Raw genomic sequence first — 21119 nt, forward strand, 5'->3', positions numbered from 1 at the left:
CCTTGTCTATAATAATGATAATATATTGACAGATCTATAGACATTTTCCAACCCTCATTGTATCTGTACTTTTATGACCAGCTATCCATCTCATCGCAACCCCTCTCTAAACGAGTGCAAAGATCACTTCTCCCCATGATGTCGTGCCGGACCTCCAGCCTCCTCATCATTACGACCCCAAACGCCCAACTCAACCCACTCATTCCCAGTTCCACAATCCCCACGTCTATCTCCAAGATCACCTCCCCCCAAGTCAACTCCCTGGCTTATCCGCATATCCTCAGTCACGGCAGTATCAGAACCAGACTGATCATGGGAAACAAAAACCCCTCCCGTCTGTCCATGTTCACTGCACAATTTCGCCTCAGCGTCTTCGTCATCCTCTGGTGTCCCCTCTCTACATGCCCATGCGTCTACGAACCGCAGGACCTCGCGGGGCCACCAGCGCTTCATGACGAGAAGACGGAAGGGGACTAGTAGGACGATGAGCACGGGGAATGCGGGTGCGCCACGGGTGAGGGTGAGGATGAAGATGGCTACGGTTATGACGATTTGGAGGATGGTGTAGAGGTGGATGGGGATGTATGATGGTGTTGGGGGCTCTTCTTCGGAGGTGGTTGGCTGTTGTTCTTGTTGTGGGGCAAGAGATGGTGGGAGGGGAGGGAGCTCGGAGGGAGGTGTGAGGAGGTAGAAGGTTCGGTAGAGGATTGGGCTGGTGTTGTTAGTGGGGTTGACTCTCCATTGTGGTATGATGGTGGACGGCTTACTTGACTGATAGGCTTTGTTCGCCCATGAACATAAATAGCCCTGCTAGGACGCTTGTTGGGGTCAAGCCGAGCACTTTCATGAAGGGCGGGCTGACGAAGAGGAGGATGACGGCTGAGTGGAGGAAGGCTGACCAGCGCTGTTCGTAGACGCGCTTTACTTCGTATGTTTCGGTTTTTTCTTCTCCGTCGACTGTGATCGTGCGCTGTTCCTTCTCTGTATGCATCAGGGATTCAGAGTGGAGAGGGGCTTGGGGGAGAAGGCCGTTGGCAGGGGGAATTCCTAGAATGCCGCATAGTGCTGTTGTAGTGCCGAGGAGGACGATGTCCCAAGCAAAGCCTCCTGGTTTCCTGGTGCCGTAGCGATCGATGGTGCAGATGATTGAGCTAACTTCGTGATCGAAGAAAAAGAGCACGGTGATGATGATTCCGGGAAGGATAGCGGCGAACACCCAAGATACAGGGAGATGCCAGAACTCGACGAGGAATCTATCCCGACTGGGAGATGTAGGTTTGAATGAGGTGCTGACTGGAAGTGTCATTTTGTCCAGATGGGCTAGTTCTCCAACGTGGGGAAGCCCGATGAAGATGATGATGGAGATCGCAGCAGCATACTCGGTTAAACCCATTCGGATGTATCGATGGAACAGGGGGCGCCAGCTCTCGGCCGTGGATAGAAATATTGCGAGCAGCATCGTTCCCACTGCTCCTATGATAGCGTAGAGAAATGCTGCAAAGGATAGGCTATCGTGTGCTCTTTCAAGCTCTTGTATAGCTTTATGGAAGTAGATAATGCTGTTGAGAAGCGAGAATATCTCGGTTGCAAAAGTGGTAACGTAGCGCATCGTCCAATCGTGAGCGTTAACTATAGCCAGGACGTAGTGGAGCCAAGCAGAATGGATCAGAGACCAGGCCATGAATGGCAAGAAGGGTATCTATGGATAATCATCAGCCACTGCTGGAACATGCTTCTTGCTCGAGATCTAACCTTGAAGACATCCTCGCACAGTGAGTAGATATTCTCAGCAAGGACTGAGAAAGGACCAGTAACACCAAGGATGGTTAGCGGTTGGATTGAGAATCTGTGTGGTGTTATCAGTCTATATTGCTTAGTTCCCAATGCGAACAAGTCCTACAGTGAAAAGATGATGCCGCATAGGCCTGTACTAAACACAACCTCAATAGTTCCCCAATTCTGCCCAGTCAGAACATAGAGGTCACTGGCAAAGGTGATACCTGGCAGCAGGTTCGTAAAGAAGACATAGACCGCACTGGCAAAGATCAATTGATTGAAGACAGTCCAGTCTGATACGTATCTGCGGCGCAAGTTCAGAATGTCCTGCTTTATCAAACGAAAAGGCCGTAACGGGCCCCCTGACGACACAGAACCCCGTAGTACCCGGATGGCCCTGGGCGTATGCTTGGATGGCGTTATGATGGAATGTGCATCTTCATCTTCTTCGTCATCGTCCCGATCAACTTCCTGATTGTGTTGGACATCGCCACGTCGCGGAGACCTCCTTTGCCTACGGGGTCTACGCCGGAGAGAGGAGCTCCGCGTGGAGGGTGGTCGGAAGGCAGATATCAAGGGCATTGTTCAGTCATGGTAAAGAATAGCCTGGCAATGGTGATCTGGAGGGGTTGAAAGTTGGTCTGGCGGGGAACCAGCGATGCCCGCCTTGGCCCTCATGACGTATCATATCCCGATAAGAGGCTCACGGCATACTCTCCGAACCGCACGGGTGAAGCCGCCCAAGAGCAGGCTAATTGATCAATTCAACTGGAATATTCAGTGTACCGCGATTATCGGAAGTGAATATCGAAGCATGGTAAGTGATAAATATGAATTCACCACTTGGACTAGGAGCCACTGTAAAGTAAGTGGATTCCAATCTTGTGGTGCTGTGATATGGCCAAGGCCTCCTGGCTCAACAGCCCATTCGAAAGTCATTAGCAAATTGATATGTTCTCACATCATAAAGCAATGTCTACAGGGGTTCCTTTCGGCATTCTGGTACTTGTCGTGTGGGAGTATGTAGATAGACAAGAGACCGCAGTCTATCGTTACATAACAACGATCCGCCTTCTTCACCGCCTTTAATCAGCCGACAGAATCTCTCCCGCGGAGGAATTTCCTCGCCTCCAATTCCAAGGCCATGCCCTCCATACGGCAACAACTTCGCTCAGCTCCTTGATGATGCCAGCTGGATAGGAAATCAAGTCGCTAAAGACACCTAAAACACACTCTATGGACCGATGACAATGGCAGCCAAGTTCATTCCACGTCAGGTTTTCCCCAACTATGGGTCTATCCCGAGGTCCTATTTCCTGGGTCACCACAGGGCCGGGTTGAAGAAGATGCAGAACATGCTTTCTTCTATCGATTATGTAGTCGAGTGTCGCGATTACAGGGTCCCCGTCACCTCTATCAACCCTATGTTCGAAGAAGCACTGGGAAAGACACGACGGTTGACCGTCTATACAAAGAGAGATCTGGGCGCAGCATCAGGATCGAATGCGCAGAAATTGGTGGGTGGAATGCCCCAAGTCGAAGGAAATGCTATAAACCAAGAGCACTAATGTATTTGTTGCACTTTTAGGCGGAGAAAACCATTCGAACCTTCAATAAGAACGGCGCTACATTCTTCGTGAGTTCGTCTTCTAGGGCAGATGTGGGCACAATCTTAAAACACTTGCGGGACGATGCAGAAGGACCGGACAAGCTTGTTGGATGCCGGGTGATGATTGTTGGCATGCCTAATGTGGGCAAGTCGACTCTCATCAATCACCTGCGTAATCAGGGTGTGGGCAAGGCCAAGGCGGTGCGGACCGGTGGCCAGCCAGGTATCACAAGGAAGATCGGGACACCCGTGAAGATCATCGAAAGAGAAGGTGGCTCCCATGTCTACGTATTGGACACCCCAGGTGTATTCATGCCATATGTGCCGGATGCAGAGAACATGCTTAAACTAGCTCTGTGTGGCTGTGTGAAGGATTCGGTTATCTCCCCGGTCACGCTAGCCGACTACCTATTATATCACATCAACCTGAATGACGCCGAGGTATATAAGCGATGGTCTGAGCCAACAAACGAGATCGTACCTCTATTGAACAACTTTGCCCGACATGCTGGTCTCCTGGCCAAGGGTGGTATTCCAAACACCGACCTGGCAGCACTGCACTTCATCCAAAAGTGGCGCGCCGGCGACCTGGGCAGATTTATGCTTGATGACCTGAAGGAGGAAGAACGCCGTCTGCAAGAAGGCGGAGAGCGAGAGATACCCACCAGCTATACCCAGGCCTTGAAGGCTGAGAAGCTGGGCAGAAAGCAACCCAAGCTGTAAATAGATAAAGAATCATGTAACATAGATATTTCTCCCATCCATTGTACAAAAGAACGAATCATGTTGGTATCATCAATGAGCTTTTGCCTCCCCTCAGATGCATAGTAGACTTGTTAGAACCGCAGAACGACGTAGGAGAGAGACAAGAATGAGACGAGAAATCATCGTAAACCCTAAACGCCCATGATAGAGACGAAAAAAGAAAAACAAGAAAAAAATTGAGAAGAAACCCCGAGTCAGCGCATAGCGCAACAACACGAGGACAAACGCCCCAACAACCGCACAACCTCATGAGATCTTATCCAACAACCTCCTCCTCCGTCGATCAACCAACTCCTCCTGAACCTCATCAAGTGTAGGCAACCTCCACTCAACCCCATCGCCAGCATCACCAGGCAGCGGTTCCCACCCATCCTCAACATCCTCATCCTTTCTGCGCAATCTCTCAACAGCCTCCTTCTCCTTCTGCCTCTCATACGCCAAAAGCGTTCCATCCTCCTCATCCAACCCATACCCAAAGTAATTAGCATCGACCTTCTTCGTCGCAATCTCACCACCTCTCCCCTTACCACCTTCTTCATCCTCCTCTTCAGCCGGCCTCCTCCCGCGTCTCGCCGCCGCCTCAAACATCTCCTTCACACCGGGCAACTCTCTCGCTCGTCCAAAATACCGATACCCCTTCCCACCACCCGGTATCTCCCTCCCATCATCATCAAACACCCGTCCGGAGCCTCGCATATAGTTCGGTCCGCCCAGGTTCCGGATCTGCATCTCCCACGTCCACTTCTCCTTCATAAGCTTGTTGATCTCATCGTTCAGATCGCGGATCTGGTAATCGCTTAGACTGAGCTCCTGGATCCGCGAAACTTTGCGTGAGATTTCCTTCAGCACTTGGCCGCGCCATTTCTCGCACATCGGGATCGAGTCAACGGTCGTGATGGCTTTCGGGCGGCGCGTGCGCCCGATGTCGATGATTCCGAGGTCCGCGGCTTGCTGGGCCCGGAAACGGAAGAGCATCGATTGGGCTTTTTCGCTGTTACGCGCCTGGTCATTTTGTTAGTTTTGGGGGGTTCTGGTTGAGCTTGACGTTTGGGTGTGGTTGGAGGCGAAGGGAGAAGGCGAGGAGGAGGATTTTTGGGTATCGAGTTGAACAAGGTTCGAGGAGACGGATTGTTGTTGTATTTGAAGGGGCTATCTGAAGGGGGTTGAGTTGGTGATGAGGGCTTACCATTGTGAAGAGCGGCGCGGGGGATCCCCGTGGCTGATGGAGCTTGGTGGTTGAGAGGATTGAAGTGAAGAATGAGAGACTGGATCGCTGGCTCTCGCGCTCCTCTCTTGATCCAAGCTCGGGTGGGTTCGTCCGCCCGTTGACAAGCGAGCGCTAACAGATGCAACCGCGCGGCTACGGCACCCGTGGTTCTTGGCTGTCAGTCTACCGAGTTTATTGTCTCCCTTGCTGCCAATAATGCAGTGCAATGTTGTTTTGAGTTGTGGTGGCTTACGGCTTACATGGGAAGTTAAATTTGATTTTCTAATGTTGTCAGATAGTAGTTGACTAGAAAGGCAGGCGTATTAAGAATTAAGGGCTGTGTATAGCACGTTTTCTGGTACTAGTGTCTATTGTATATTTATGAACCGCTTCAGCAATGATGAATTCGAGGTATAATTGGTGAACGACCACATAAAACAATAACAGAGACTGGGGATGCCAACGGCTATCCGTTGCATATCGTCAAGATGCATCATGAAGCATTAAAACAGATCATATAGCATAGTACACATCAAAATCATTCAAAAGCATAATCCAAGCGCCGCCTTCCGTCAACACTCCGTAGCCATGCAGGGCTGCCATCAAGTCATAGTCGTAATTGGTCGCTCAGGCCCTAAATGAATGTTTAGCGCCTGAGTGTAGTTAGAGCAATGTGCTCAGCAGGGTCAACCTGCTAGGTCGTCATAGTCTTACAAGAAGCCTTTGGTGTTGCTAGGCATCCGCTGCGGTATATCGCCTGCTCCGTACACGCTGCTCCCTCTCCTGCTTCCGGCGTCACTGAAAGCGCCGACGTGGCTACGTCCGAGGACGCTGCCCCTCTCAACACGGAGCGCTCGCCATCCCTCTAGTTCACGCTCCAACCTGAGAGACTTCTCCCGCTCTTCCCGGAGTTCTCGCTCTGCTCGGCGCACTTGCAGCTGCGTCTCCGAGTCGGCATGTTGAAGCTCCTCAATGTTTCGAAGAAGCCGCTCGATCTTGTCGCGGGCTTTGCTAACGTCGTCATTCAGCTGGGAGTTCATCTTATCACGGCGCTCAATCTGGGACTGCAGGTCTTTGACCGTGCGGTCGACGTTCCGCAACGAACGCTGCTCAGAACTGTGCTTGGCTTCCTGGTCTTCAAGATGGGTCTCCAGCTATTTTCAAAATAGTTAGTATTTTCCAGGGCATTAGGTTCATCATTTTCTTGGGGTAACTTACTTCCTTGATTCTCTTGTGCAAGAACCGGACGTCCTGGCTTCCTGATGAGTAGCTCTTGGTCTCCAGATCCACGCAACGAAGTTGAGACTCCTTCAGCTGCTTCTCGAGAGCCGCCTTGTCCTTGAAGAGCTGGGCATTTGTTTCTCTCTCAGCAGTAACTTCCTTCTGCATCTCCGTCGCCAGTGCTTCCGCCCGCCTCATCTTACCGACTGCAGCTGCGGAAACATCTTCCTGTTGAGCAAGCTTGGACTTCAGTTCCAACAACTCACGGTCCATGCTGGCAGCATTGCGCATCGATGGACTCTCGCCCTTGGCAAGGTCCTCCAACCTTTCGCCTGCTTCAGCTAACCGGGTTTCCAGCATCTTCTTCTCCTTCAGCAGCATGTCACGCTCCGCGGTCACGTCGTCGACGGAGGTGCGAAGAGTTCTCACCTGCGACAGGAGGGAGACAACCCTGCTCTGAGCTTCATTATGAGCATTGACTGCCTCGTCGCGAGATGTCGTCACGTCTTGAAGCATGATGTCCATTCGAGCCTTCTCCTTAGCCCAAGTAGAGCTGTTCAGGACTTCATTGTCCCACTTGCTCCGCAAGTCTTCAAGTTCTTCACGGAGACGTGAGTTCTCACCGCGAACGTTAAGAACCTTTTCACGCTCCATCTCCAACTCGTTGTTGAGTGTTGTGAACTCGCGCTGATACTTCTGCCTGGTCTGTTCCATTGATGTCTCCTTGTCTTCAATATCAATGGCACGTTGGTTTCTGTAGTCTTCAAGCTCGTTCTGGAGGCGCTGTTTGGCCTGCAGGGCGCCTTGGAGCTCAGCTGCTTGATCCTCCATCCTGGCCTCGAGCGACTGGGTCTGGCGTTGCAAGTCTTCAACCAGGGCATCCATTTGTTTGCGCTCAGACATTATCTGGGCACAAGTATCCTCGGCCTCCTGGGCCTGAGATTTGGCGAATTGCTCTGCTCTGGTAGCTTTCAGAACTGCAATCTCAGCTTGTTCCAATTTGCTGAAGTACTCATCGGCACGGGTCTTGTACAAGCTCATACTGGAAGCTAGATCGGCTGACTTCGACGTCTCCGCATCAAGACGAATCTGAAGGTCAGCAAACTCCTGGAGAAGCTGATCTCGGCTAGCAGCATCCTGATCCCTTGCAACCTGCAGCTCCTGGAACTCGGAACGAGCGTCACGGAGATCTACTTCCAGCGTAGCCTTAGCTCTCTTAAGCTTTTCGAATTGAGCTTTGGCGTCGCTGAACTCTGCAATGGCTTCGTTATGCACCTTGAGCAAAGACCTCCTGGACTGCTCCTGCGAGTTAATCAGGTCGTACAGTTCTTCATGCGACTTGGCTTGGACGTCCCGTAGTGAAAGATCGCCTGACCGAATGTTCTTCTCCAGAGCGGAAACCTTCTTTGAGGAGTCATCGAGCTGCTCGTGCAGACGTCCGTTCTCACGCTCAAGCAGCTGCATGCGTCGCAGAGAAGGGCTTTCTTCCTGCCACATGTCTCGACCAGGTGCCGCTTGAGAAAGCTGGTTCTGGAGATGCTTGTTCTGCATCTCGCTCATCTGAAGCTTGTTCTGGAGCTCCTCAATCTCGGTCGCCAGATCCATCCGCTTCTGGTAGCCGACCGTATCCACGGTCCTGTCGGAACGAGCAGAGTCATTGGCCGTTTCGTTAAAGTTAAGTCTGCGGTTCGGCGTTGTAGGTGTGCCGAACTTCTTTGCCAGAACATTGTCGGAGTTCTTTCTGATATGGGTTGGGGTCCGGGGGCTAGCCACCTGGTTCTGGTCGATTTCCTCCAGCAAGGCGCGTTTAGATGAGGCGTAACGTGCATCCAGCTCCTTCATCTCATCCCCATGCCGACGGCGCATTTCCGCCAGTTGGGCCTCAGCTCGACTATACTTCTCCTCGGTGACTTGCAATCTACTCTGTGTCGTCTGCAGCAGTTGTGCCAGATCAACCTTCTTAGCCAGACTAGGCTGAACCTTCTCCCAGGATTCCGAGTCATCAGACTCGGGCTCCACTACCTTGTGCAGCAACATTAATTGCCGGTGTAGGTCTTCGATCTCCTTGTTTGCCGTATCCAGAGAGCCTTGAAGCTTGCGCGTATTGGCTTGTGCCTGGGTCCGGAGCTGTCTTTCGGTCTCAAGGTTCCTGTTTGCCTCCGCCAACTGAATGTTGGCAGTGGAAGCAGCCTTTTCGGCATTCCGACTGGCCTTGTGTTCCCTAGCAACCTCGTGGTTGAGGTCCTCGAGGCTCAAAGAGAGCTTCTCTTTCTGCTTCTCCAGCGAAGTGATGCTGACTTGAAGGTCGCCAAGCTGACGGCTTATCTTCTTGTTGTCTTCTTCGAGCTTCGTCTTCTCTTTCTGAAGAGCAGTTATGCGCAGGCGCGAGTTGTCGCTGGCCCTGGAAGTCGATCGGGCTATGTCGAGATTCTTTTGTTGGATCTTTGTGAGAAGAGCTCGGTTATCGTTCTCCGAAGCTGTGAGTCTACCCTTGAGCGTCACTAGTTCTCTCTCCAGGCGTTCCTTGTGCTGATCATGGCGGATGCGGAAATTATCTGATTCAGCGATAGCGTGGGTCAATTCTTGGTTTCTGGTGGAAAGACGTGACCTTTCAGCTTCTACCTCCTCTAGCTGACGTGTCTTATCGTCCAAATCCTTCCGCACACTCTCAAGGCGCTCGTTGGCCTGCTTCATGATGTTGCGTTCAATGTCGGCCTCTGCGTTTAATCGTGCATCTTCGACCTTCGTGAAGCGGTCCCGCAGCTGAATCAACTCAGTTTGGAGTTCCTTGCGTGACTGCTCAGCAGCAACGCGGGCTTCAGTGGCACGACGAAGCGTGTCCTGCTGGATGTACATCTCCTTTTCGATGATAATCTTTGATTCATTCAAGGAAGTGTACTTGTCCTTGAGCTCCGCAAGATTATGCTCGGCAAGCATTTGCACATCGTCACGCGATTGACGCTCCCGGCTCAGATCTGCTTGTGCCTTAAATAGTTGATTCTTCAGTTCCTGGATTTGCTGCTCGAGGAGCTTTCGGCTTTCACCAGCCTCGGCATCCTCAGAGATCTTTGCCTCCAGGAGCTTCTTGACGTCGGCCGCCTCTCGCTCCAGCTGAACCTTCTCTGACTTCATCGCGTCCACCTCGGCCTGCAGTTCTCGCAGGCGTTCCTGCATGCTGCCATGTCGCGTGGTAAGAGAAATCTTCTCCGACTCTAGGTATCGCTTCTCCTCTTCATGCTTCTTAGCATCATTTCGCAGGACAGCCATTTCGCTTTCCTTCCGCCTAAGCATCTCTTCATAGCCTGTGGATGTTGAGGAGAGGTCGGTGATCTGCTGTCTTATTACACGGTTTTCTTCAATGAGCTCTTTGATGTGCTTCTTGGACTGATCTAGGTCTCTCGAGGTCTGGGACAGCTTAACTTCAAGATCTTGATCGGTTTTCAACAGTTTGGTCTCCAGATCTTGCAGTTTGCGCTCCTTCAAGCTGAGGTGACTCTGCAGCATCTTCATCTCCTGGCCCAGGTCCTTAATCCTGGCCTCCTTCTCGACAGAAGAGTTTTCGGCATCGGCAAGCTTCTTCTCGAGTTCCTCCAGACGTGCCTGCATCTCATGCTTTTCGTTCTCGAAGCGCTGGATGATCTCTCCTGCTTGTTCCAGTTGAGTTATCCGGAGCTCAAGCTCGTCATCCGTTCTTTTCTTGGCAGCTATTAGGTCGTCTAGTTGGTCTTCGAGGTTCTCCTGGTCTGCGATAGCACCGGCCAACTTCTCACTAAGTTCAACTTCTCGGACTTGGAGCCTCTTGAAGATCTCCTCCTTGTCAAGTGCCAAGGCACGCTCACTCTCCAACGTTTGCTGAATCTTCTGTATCTCAATCTCGGTACGACGCCTCTCTTCCTCTAACTTCTGGCGATCAGCTATGTCCTGGTTCATCTTCGCTTCCAGGGATTTAATTTTCTCGTCCCGTCTTTTAACTTCATTGGCAGTGCGAGTTTCTCCCAGAAGAGGTCTCATCCTTGAATACAATCTCCACCATGGGTTCGCTTTTAATTGGAGGTAAGTCTTGAAGTTGTCCTGAATGATCCGTGTCGCTTCCGCCCGATACAAGCGTTTGTTGGAAATACGTCGCTGGACAAATCCCCTTGCCACAGATTGGAACCTGGTCATGATGGTGCGAATAAGCTGGTCTCGTTTCTCTTCCAACTCGGCCAGGACACCTGCCCTGAAGAATACCTTCGTACGACCAACTCGATACCAAGCAGGGTCCAGCCCGAGCTTTTGCAACATAACATGAGCGGCATTTCGGCCGTCGAGGTATCCCTTTGGCATGGCAGGGCAGAGAACTTCATAGCGTTGACGGAATTCCGAAAATGACAGCCGATTAGGGAACCCTGTGCGTGCAATTCGGATTCCTTCGAGTACACCGTTGCAACGTAGTTGATCTAGGACCAGGGGTGCATTGAACATCTTCGGGCGTTTTTTGTGGTTTGGTATAATACAGCGCACAAAGTGTGGATGCGTTGAGTTCAGCTGATTCATGAGGCTCGATAGTTGTTCCTTATGTCTCTGTGCAACGGTACGGAAAAGACCCTTCTTCACCCGACTCTTTGGGTAGTCGCTGTCATCATCGGCGTCGCCGCAGTCGGAAAACAGAGTCGCAACATGCTTCTCACCTGATCTGGCAAGGAGTCGCGTTATGTTATCGTTCAGTGGGTCCTTGTTCTTCTCCAGCCAGCCCTCTGTGCCATACTCTACCTCAGCAGCGTAGTGCGTCAAAACGAATCCCTGGCTTAGGCGAGAAGCACGATACTTCGGTGATTTCCGATCCCAGAGGGAGTGCAGCTTTTCAGTAAATGATTTGTCCGTAGCCTTCGGCATAACAGAGTCTTCATCTAGACAAGAAAAGATACCAATAGGGTTAGTCAACTCGATTAGATCGATTGTTGGTTGCAAGTCCTTTCCGAAGTCGATGAATTGCCACTCAATTTGTTCCCGTGCATATTCCTCTTGCTCCAAGACGAACATATGGTGGTTAAAGAACTGTTGCAACTTCTCGTTCGTATAGTTGATGCACAACTGTTCGAAGCTATTGTTCTTGAAAATTTCGAAACCGGCAATATCGAGGACTCCAATGAAGAAGCTGTCATCGCCAGCGACAGTGCTGCGGTCCAGCTGGTTGTTGATCCTGTCGACAAGATTGCTAAATCCTCGTTCATAGATACCCTTGGCGAGAGCATCTAGCGCTAGTCGCACCTGTTCTGGCGTTTGAACCTTTTCCACCCACTCACGGCCTGCTTTGACCTTGGGATGCAACAGTCCCTTGACGAATAGGTCAGGTTCTATACCTAGCAAGTGGCAAGCTCTCTCTACACTATTCAAGGAGTCGGGACCAAGTGCAGCTTGATCGGCTCGTAGGCTCTCCTTGACGATAGTGACATTTCCGAGATGAAGGACTGCTGCGATAGTGCGCAAGATACACATCTGGTCTTCTTCGGAGAAGTCCATGACGTGGAAAGCTTCAATCAACATTTTCCATTCGTCCTCATCAGAGACCCCGGCAATGGTATCGTTGCCATCACGAGTGTAGGCGAAATCTTCAATCTGCAAATCGGACAAAAGGAGAGTTTCCCTAAGCTTCCGATCTGCTCCCCGTAATAACTGGTAGAAGATATGGTAGTTTCTCTCATGGGAATTGGGTTTCACAACACGAGACTTCTCCAGTAGATACCAATCGATCGAAGCACCCGATATTTGGCCGGCCCGGGTGAACTCGATACGGATGAACTTGCCAAAGCGAGAAGAGTTGTTGTTCCTGACGGTCTGGGCATTTCCAAACGCCTCCAGAATGGGATTTGCTCTCAGGATTTGTTGCGACAGGGCGGACAACTGCTTCGTCCCAGATCGAGCGTAAGGGGTGTCGGTTGTTGCAACAGCTGCAAGGTATTGTATAACCTTCTTGGTGTTCTCGGTTTTACCTGCACCCGACTCTCCTCTTCACAGTTGCATTAGTGTCTTGGGTTTGTGGCCAGCCTTTCAGTAGACTTACGTCACGAGAATGCTCTGATTCTCTCCTTCTTCGACCAGGTTTCGAAAAGCCTCATCAGCCATAGCAAAGATGTGGGGACGGCTTTCTTCTCTGTTACGACCCTTGTACATCTTCACATACTCGTTTGTGTAGATTGGCAACGGGCAATATGGGTTCACAGTAACGAGGAAGAGTCCCGAGTAAGTCTGTGTGCGACAAGAATTAGCTCTAAAAACTATCATTTCGTCAGCATATCAATATAACTCACGTAAATAAGATCGGCTTGATATCGTGTGTGCAGGTTGTGAACCACTGAGGCTTCATTCAGATGTGTGAGTTCAGCCATATCATCTGCTTTATCAAACTTTGCCGGATTCACTTTGTCGACCTGGTCAGCGTCGACCTCCCTTTGCTGTGTTTATCCGTAAGCTCCTCTAGCTCAGACTTCGGTGCCATTGGGTGATTATACCTCTCCATTGTCGGTCTGGACTAGCATTCGGCCACCATCTTGCTCTTCGAGAACTAGCCCACGCACGAATGCTTTTTCGGGATCGCGCAGCCAGACATACTTGTTGCCGGAGAAGTCATTGTCGCCCTCTTGTCCTCGGATCTGATCCGCACCCCTGCGTAGCTCCTCCGACTTGATGAATTCGGGCGCAAAGGTTCCGGACGAAACATCATTCCTTATTGAGCTCGATCTCGGGCGATGCGTTGTCCGTGCCACCAACGGAGCTGGTGACTGTGAGATGGAAGCAGAGTTTCGAAAATGGCCTCGGGCCTCTTCGAATTTACTGGTGGATGTAACAACGGCCGACTTGGGGCGAATACCTCTTGTCTGCTGAGTCGGGGAGGGAGTCGGTGACGGCGATGCGCGGCTGAAAGGATTGGCCCGCTTAGGGGAGCCATTTAACTGTGATGGAAGCATATCTTCGTTAAGGTCAATGGATCATTATTCAGTGAGAAGGTCGTAATCATAACAAATATCTATGAGAGTAATGGAGACTCAAGCAATGAGCCCTCGGATGATGCTGCAACGAAGCATCCAGGCCAACTGAAGTGGCCAGGGAAAGAGTAACGATTCAAAGACAAGGGAAGAAGAAGGTAAGGAAAGGTTGGGCAGGTGTATATTAAATGAAGCTGCAGCATACCAAGCAGCGGGAGGTGCAGAATGACAGTCACCCACTGACCACCTGCTCCCTCTGGGGCCCCTTCGGGTTCCGCTGTTTGTTTACATCCGCCGTTCCTCAGGCTGCGGGCGCCGATCATGCGCTAGGCCGGATCGGTCGTGCACCCGTCACGTGGAGACCCGCGGCACGAAACTCGATCTTTTCCGGGTTGGTCGGTCGTTTCCCCGTTTTGCTTGTCGCTTCACGTTCTTGTGCTCCGTTCCTCCAAATCTCCAGCTCATCTCACCATCCTCACGTCGCGTTCGCATCTTCGCTCTCCGTTGATATCTGCTCGGCAGGTGCAGAGCTGCCTCATCCACATATATTCACCAACGCGCCCGACCTCATGTATAGCAGAGTGTTGTGGTTACTGATTCTATCCATTTTGTTCTAGTCTTATGACTTTTGACTTGGTTCCTGCTCATTTTAGCTTGAAACGATGTGGGATGCCTAAGCACTCGCTTTAGATGTGACGAGCTAGCGTTTTTTGCTTACTGGACGCAGACATTATACTCACCTTGCAAGCGCGCACGCGGTCGCTCTTCCCCAATCATGTCTAATTATCCACCGACACCGTCATTTGTGGGACCAAATTATACACCTCAGTGGCCTCCATCAGATCCGTCTTCCTCGACCGCCATGCCATCCTTGTTTCCTCCTAATCTAGGCTTTGGCCAAAATCCTTCGCCCGTCCCTCAACACGCGCAGGATGGTGCTACCCGTCCGTTTGATTATAATACCGACACCTACAACGCAAACACACGTCTACCGGGATTAGGGGTCCCGAGCGCCGCTGGTCCCTTAGTACCGCCGCCTCCATTCACTTTCATGCCGCCTTTTCCTTCCACTCAGTTCCCTCACCCTCCCTTTCCACCACTACAGATGCCACCGTTACGATACCCCTCGATTCCTGTACCACCGGTTCACGGTTATGAACCGGTTCGTCATGCAACTAGCGACTACCAGATGAATAATTCCATCCCTACTCCGCCGGGTCCTCAGCCTGCCACTGCTGCCAACTCGGAGTCAGACCCAGACCGAGAGGAAGGCGAGCTCACAGATCGTGAAGAATCTTCGTCGACGCAGCCTAGGCCACATAATTTGAACCCGGGACAGGGGTCAGGACATAGCTACGATACTCAGATGGCTCGAGCTATGGACGGTAACAACGATTTCATGGAAAGCGATCGGACAGTGAAGCCGAATGGCACTGGTAGTCATAATTCACATAACTCTCACTTGTTGGCGATGGCCACCGTAGGCTCAGCGCCAGGATATTCGGAGATGGATAGAGGCGGGGCTGCACCAGAAACTCGCCTATCGTCCAGAAGCAGTGGGTCACGTATGTTATTCCCGCATTATGAACGGTCCGGTTACTGACTTCCTGCAGCCTATAATCCTGCTCCTCCCATCTCTACTGAGCCACCTGTTTCGGACACCGCACCAGAACCAGAAGTGCCAACTTCGTCATTCCCGCAATATGAAGCGGACCCCAATAAAGGAGTGAGCAGCGCAGCTTCAACTGACCCGCAGTCAATACCCGGCAGCGGTAGGTCATTGGCACAACTTCGCGTCCAGGCACAGGGGGCACTTCTGAGCTTGGCGCCTCACAACATTCGATATGCCGAATTTGTCGGGGAAGGAATTAACCCGGTTATCCTTCGTCAACTCTATGAAGAAGTTGGAATCAAGATTGCCACTCCGGTACAGGGCGTCTCAACACCTCCATCCAGTGCAACCTCCTTGGAATCCGACCGTTCGTCGACTAGCCAGTCCGGGGAACCAGAGCAAGGAAGCTCAGTTCTCAAGTCAGATGCGGATCAAAGTTCGGCATCGCAATCCAAATCTACCGAATTGCCACCGGATACCACGAAACCCATGGAGCGGAAGGAGGTTATTGCTCGTATGCTTGCTGCAAAGGCTGCAAAGGGTTCCGGGGCGCCTGGACAAGTTCAAGTGCAGGCGACCAAGGAATCTAGTGCGTCCGAAGATTCGGTTCTGCCGAATGCTGACAAGAATGCGGCTATTTCCTCCCAGGACTCGATAAAGGAAAAGGAGACTCGTGTCAAGGAAAAGAACAAGGCTCAGACTGAGTTGGCCCGGCAGCGGATTGAACTGCTCAAGAAACAGGGCTTGATGAGGAACGGTCAAAAATCGCAGTCGAATTCGGTGCCTCCCGAGAAATCCCAACCATCGATTAACTCCGGTACTGAATTATTGTCGACTTCGACCCCGATGCCAATCCAGCATCCATTGCCAGAACGCCCTCCTGATCCTGAGCCCAATTCTTCGGCCCGTATACCTGGGCTCTTCATGACGGAGCAAGAGCCGGAGAATGTACAGACTCCTGTTTCCGGTGCTCAGGGTGCTACTGATGCGGTGTCACAAACCCGTGTTAATCAGCGCAAACGTCCTCGAGCATCTGATTTTGACGAACCTGTCCCGATCCCGAAGAAGACCTTCAATAACGGCGGCAGTTATGCCTATCCTGAGGCTCAGAGACTCGTCATTGATATCAGCGATGATGACGAGTTCTACGGCGATGATGAGCACGACAACATGGATGTGGACCTGCCAGCCGGCAAGGAAATGCAAGATGTGGAGGGCTTGCTTCGTACTTACACACCAACCGTCGATATTCTTCCTCAACGGCCGGCAACTGCATCTAGTCAAGGGTTTTCTGCCTCGGCTACCCCACAGAGCCTGAGGAACAATGATCAGGAGCATCAGGAGCATCTTCGAAGAAAGGACCTGGAGATCAAAGCTATGCACAAGCGAATTGCCGAACTAGAAGAGCGGAAGAAAGCAAAGCTGGCAGCCAGCCGTACACAATCACCTCGCCCATCAGACGTTCCGGAACCTTCACCTCCTACGGACAAACTCTCACCTACCGACGTCAGCGAAACACCGAAACTCCCTGTGGAAGCTGAGGAGGAGAATAAGACCCCTGCCAACATTGATCTGACCCAAGTGGAGAGTATCAAGGTCAAATTATTGCGCAAACAGGAAATCGAAGTCGGTATTCCTGCGCTAGATGCCGAGATAAATAAGTCCGAGGCGAAGTTGGCTGAGGTCAATGAGGAAGAAGCCAGGCTAGTGTCCGAAATTACCAAAGGGCGTGAAGGCCGGCAGCAGCTCTTGGATGAGTTGAACAACCTCAACGTGGAGCTTAATGGGCTAACCTTCGATGATGTGGAGGCTGCGATACGCCGCGCACATGAAAAGGAAGATAAGGAAAATAAGGAAGCCAAGGAATATACGCCCGAGCTTGAAGGTATGGCCATCAAGAATACTCGCCGATATTTTTTGCCTTGGTAGTTTCGTTTGACAGTATCCAACTGACACGCTTTGTCTATGCTTTTTAGCCGCAGACCAACAAAAAGGTTCCGAGATTGAACATGCAATTTCTGATTCCACTCACGCCGGTTTACCCGTCAACAAAGAACCCGAAGATGAGGAGCCGTCCCATCAATCCGTCGTATCTGAAGAAGTTCCCGAACCTGATTCCGGCAACGGGTCTAACATTGTACCTGATGACAAGGTGATGGATGACGTTAGCGAGTCTTCCGGAGAGGTTTCCAGTTCTGATTCCACGGGTTCGGCAATGGATGAGTCTAGCGACAGCTCTAGTGATGAGTCTCTTGACGAAGAGGAGCTTCCAGCTCATACACCCGCTCCAGAGACGAACACCCCGTTGGAGTCAGGCGGACCCGCTGAAGATGGACAACCGGAGCCAATTGAGGCAGAGGCAGGCATTCATCATGATCTTCCCGAGCGCCCGCGAACCCTAGATGCGGAGCCACGGGCGGAGCTACCTTCTGAGCAGGTTGCCGATGAACAAATCATCGAGGACGAAGGCCAAGCCTCCCGTGAATCTTCCGTCTCAGATGCGTACGAGCCTCCTGAGCCAGAAGAGACAGCTAGCCCCGCTGATTCCAGCTACTCCCCACCTTTCAGCCCTGCATCTCCCGATCCTGTTGACTCCCTTGAGGTCTCCACCGCAGATGAGACGAGACAGGCTGACGAGCCACTAACGAGAAAGGTTCAGGAATGGGATAACCAACAACCAAGTGCTTATGCTCAGGTTGGCATTCTGGATGTGCGGTGCACCTCAATTCCGCCTAAGGTGTGATGCTGACAGGATATCTAGAATCCACGGGTACCAGAGCAGTCTGAGCCAAAATTCTCACCTTACGTTAGTCCGCTGAAGAATTTCAAGGCTTACCGCTACCACCCAAACTTCACTGAGAATGTTTCGGGTGGCTATCGTTCTCTAACATATAGCCACAACATCGACCCTATGAGATATCTCTGTCCATTTGAATCTTCAGGGGGAGTATGCAATGACCGGTCGTGTGAATTCCAACACTTTCGTGATATGACTCTCAGCGGTGCGTCGACAGATCTGAACCATTATTTGCAACATTTTCCCATATGACCTTTGGCCATTGTCTCCCTGGACCTCCTTTTTCCTGTCGTGTCTCCTTTCAGTCTCGCGCCTTCAATCCCCTTCTCGTTAAGCGTCTTATTCCATGTCTTTTGCTCAGTTGTTCTTCCCTTCGCTGTGCGGATGCTGACAGCCAGGCTTGTTAACTGCCACAGATGACAAGATCCTCGTCCAGATGGGATCTCTTCGAGAAGGCAAGACACCCGAAGAGAAGGATGAATACATTGCCGGGCTGAAACAAATCATCAACGACATGCGACGCGACAAGGTGAAAGATTTTAACACAGTGGCCACGGAAATAGCCGCATACCGTAGACGCTTTCTCCAAGACCCTTCGCGGGTACTTCCGTTGTAACAACTTGAAGAACTTGACTACTTCACGCTCTTGGAGAGAGCCACTTCTTACTTTTTGACAAGGTGAGCTGCCGGCGTCGAGCACCGGCGAGTGCAGACGACCAGTCCAACTAGCAGCGGCTGCTTCTGGCTCAGTACCAGCAATGGCAGCGATCCCTTCTACATCGCGCCAGCCCTCCTTCCTGACCTGGAGGCTTCCTTTCCCCTCCCTGAACCTCATTGCCTTTCTTAGCGTGGCCCACACTCTTCCTTTCTGATACATGAGATCTGGTATCTCTTTCTGAAACGACACAAGTGGGCATTTTCCCGTTATCTTCATTATCTATTACTACTTGGCGTACAAAAGCGAGCCTGGAGTTGGAGGATCACATATTTCTACCCCTTAGGAAGTGGGCGTAAGCGATTTACCCACACTACGACATCTGGCCTGGCCAGCAAGGCGGGGAGAATCGAGTCTGTGACAGTTTCGATTTTCCCTTTTCCTCTAGCCTGGTCTTCAAGGTATGGGATGAGATTCCTTAACACGGTTATGAGCCCATTGGATGGAATGGGACTGTACAGCAGGGCGTCAGGGCATAGGGAGTACATAGCGATAGCAAATCATAATAATCTTCTACCAAGCCTCACTTGCGTGATTTTCTTAGAATCGTCAACGATAAGCAAGAAGCTAGACAAGTAAATGTCGCAAAAAAAGGAGAGAAAACCGCGCACTTATAACCGCGCACGATGCCCCGTTGACAGAGCCGCGACTAAGAATACAGACCAAAACACTTAGAACCTCTTAGTGTCGGACAATTGGCATGGCACTGGACCGGGCGTCTAGCGTCTAAACCGGGGCAAAAGCACACCCACCCCAAGGCGTCGAGGCGCAGACCTAGAAACCTACTCCTTACTAACCCACAACAGCTAGCATACTACACTACTAGCTAGATAGATGGATAGATAATAGATAGGAGGATAGTAGTGTAGCTTGTTAAGCCAGTCGGATAGTTATTCCCTCAAAGCTAATAACAGCTTGCGCCCCGAATTTCTCCGCACCCGTTCATCCCCTAGATACATACCCCCCTGTCTGTCTTCCAAACACATACTCAGCCTACCTACCGTTCATCACAATATTTTCATCAAAATTCATTGTTATTAGAATTAAGTTCAGAGAATATATTAACCGATCATATGATCAACTACGTGAAGGATGAGTCAACCGCGCCCATACCTAGTTAAGTTAGTTAACTAGTTAATAAAGTTACTGATGTGGCAGTGCTGATGTTCCTTGTTTCTGTTCCCCCATGTCACTGGATATAGTACTAAATATTCGCTACTAACTGGTGTTGGTAATGGTTGAATATTATCTAATTGGTACATACATAGTAGTGATGCATGTATGTAAACTATGTAGTTAAGTAGTTATGTATGCAAGGTTGACTCAGTCAGGAGTCTGGCAGTCACCTGAACTGACTGGAAATATATTGTATGTTGGAGTTAGTACTACTTCAAACTAGTACTACTAGTGTGTGTGTGGCTTAAGTGACTTCAAAGTATATGGTTGGTTGGGGGACATTACTCAGGTTCAAAGTTCATGCAAGGTATGGGAGTCATATGTGGTCTTGTGACTTAAATGACTAGTTAGTCTAGTCACTGGGTTTTTTCTGACTCAGGCAGAGCTGAAGCTGAAGTTGGTTCGTTGGTTCGTACGGGGACGGAGAATGGAAGAAGGATTATCGGGAACAGTCGGGGAACGGGTGCGGGCGCGGGCGCGGACACGGAGGCGGACACGGGGACGGGGACGGGTTTCGTCGTTGCTTGCTTACCTACTGCATACCTACTGATGATTTATTGTGTCGGTCCCGAGGAGATACTATGCACATAAGATACTAGGTACTAGATAGGTATAGCGTGGTTAGTGATAGTCGATGTATCCGTAGTGTAATAGATATGCAGGCAGGTGGGCTGGGTTTCAGTGAGTGTGTTTCGGGATTATGCATAGTTGGTGAGGGGGGAGGGGGATTTGCAGATGGGTTTTCTATTGATAGTAAGTAGTATGTTGGTGTCGGGTAGGTGCTTTGCAGGCGGGGAGGGTTAGTTATGTTGTATATACATACAACATGCTTGGAATGTTGATTGGTGAGATCATCTTGGAAATAAGTAGACAGCTGCGATGTTCTGTTGCGATCGGGTTACTTCACTAGGAAGGGATCGCGACAATCACCATCTGTATCGGGGTAATGCTGCGAGAGCGAGAGGGGATGGTAATGGAGAAAGTGGTTGTTGTTGAATATAGAAGGTAAGCAGCCAGGGTAGTGGTGATGGTGGTGATGCTTATCCTGCAAGTTGTGTGTAGTTACGTAGTATTTGTCTAACTACGAAACAACGATTGCTCATGTAGATGTAGGTACGGCACAGTCAGTGCTAAGCTTAGTCCCAAGTGACGCAGCAGTACCTTGGAGATGCAGGTAAGGTATAGTCAAAATCTCACAGGAGACAGTGCGGCATGTAAGGTGTAAGGCTGTATGTAACCAGTAATGCAAGTGAGGATGCAAGTACCAAGTACCTAC

The 21119-nt window shown here is 50.8% G+C and overlaps 6 protein-coding genes across 6 annotated transcripts; 3 read left to right on the forward strand and 3 right to left on the reverse strand.

The window, feature by feature from the left end:
- Positions 1 to 123: 123 nt before the first annotated feature.
- On the reverse strand, positions 124 to 2358 carry BO79DRAFT_249150 (HCO3 transporter family protein; the record flags this gene model as incomplete). The annotated part of the gene is made up of 4 exons (XM_025685758.1): positions 124 to 712; positions 768 to 1699; positions 1753 to 1846; positions 1901 to 2358. The coding sequence occupies 4 exons, from the start codon at positions 2356 to 2358 to the stop codon at positions 124 to 126; spliced, it is 2073 nt and encodes a 690-aa protein (XP_025533756.1).
- Positions 2359 to 2922: 564 nt separating this feature from the next.
- On the forward strand, positions 2923 to 4108 carry BO79DRAFT_205739 (putative GTPase MTG1; the record flags this gene model as incomplete). Its single annotated transcript, XM_025681870.1, has 2 exons — positions 2923 to 3293; positions 3365 to 4108. Exons 1-2 carry the CDS (start codon positions 3021 to 3023, stop codon positions 4106 to 4108), a joined length of 1017 nt encoding a protein of 338 aa, XP_025533757.1. The 5' UTR covers positions 2923 to 3020.
- Positions 4093 to 5401, reverse strand: BO79DRAFT_205744 (pre-mRNA-splicing factor ISY1). Its single transcript, XM_025681871.1, has 2 exons — positions 5337 to 5401; positions 4093 to 5152 (listed from the first exon to the last, which is right to left on the reverse strand). The coding sequence occupies exons 1-2, from the start codon at positions 5337 to 5339 to the stop codon at positions 4397 to 4399; spliced, it is 759 nt and encodes a 252-aa protein (XP_025533758.1). The 5' UTR covers positions 5340 to 5401; the 3' UTR covers positions 4093 to 4396.
- A 559-nt stretch (positions 5402 to 5960) lies between these two features.
- BO79DRAFT_77629 (type II myosin) lies at positions 5961 to 6517 on the reverse strand. The gene has a single exon (XM_025689727.1). It carries the CDS (start codon positions 6395 to 6397, stop codon positions 6068 to 6070), a length of 330 nt encoding a protein of 109 aa, XP_025533759.1. The 5' UTR covers positions 6398 to 6517; the 3' UTR covers positions 5961 to 6067.
- Positions 6518 to 14318: 7801 nt separating this feature from the next.
- BO79DRAFT_222999 (uncharacterized protein) lies at positions 14319 to 17898 on the forward strand (the record flags this gene model as incomplete). Its single annotated transcript, XM_025683582.1, has 3 exons — positions 14319 to 15108; positions 15157 to 17040; positions 17132 to 17898. 3 exons carry the CDS (start codon positions 14319 to 14321, stop codon positions 17896 to 17898), a joined length of 3441 nt encoding a protein of 1146 aa, XP_025533760.1.
- Positions 17899 to 18388: 490 nt separating this feature from the next.
- BO79DRAFT_162203 (uncharacterized protein) lies at positions 18389 to 18568 on the forward strand (the record flags this gene model as incomplete). Its single annotated transcript, XM_025679062.1, has 1 exon — positions 18389 to 18568. The coding sequence occupies one exon, from the start codon at positions 18389 to 18391 to the stop codon at positions 18566 to 18568; it is 180 nt and encodes a 59-aa protein (XP_025533761.1).
- Between the last annotated feature and the right edge of the window lie 2551 nt (positions 18569 to 21119).

Source organism: Aspergillus costaricaensis, assembly GCF_003184835.1.
Source record: "Aspergillus costaricaensis CBS 115574 unplaced genomic scaffold BO79scaffold_70, whole genome shotgun sequence".
Lineage (NCBI taxonomy): Eukaryota > Fungi > Ascomycota > Eurotiomycetes > Eurotiales > Aspergillaceae > Aspergillus > Aspergillus costaricensis.

Bases quoted from the DNA above. Each gene is read 5' to 3' on its own strand.
- BO79DRAFT_77629 (XM_025689727.1), bottom strand. From the start codon at position 6,397: ATGAACTCCCAGCTGAATGACGACGTTAGCAAAGCCCGCGACAAGATC.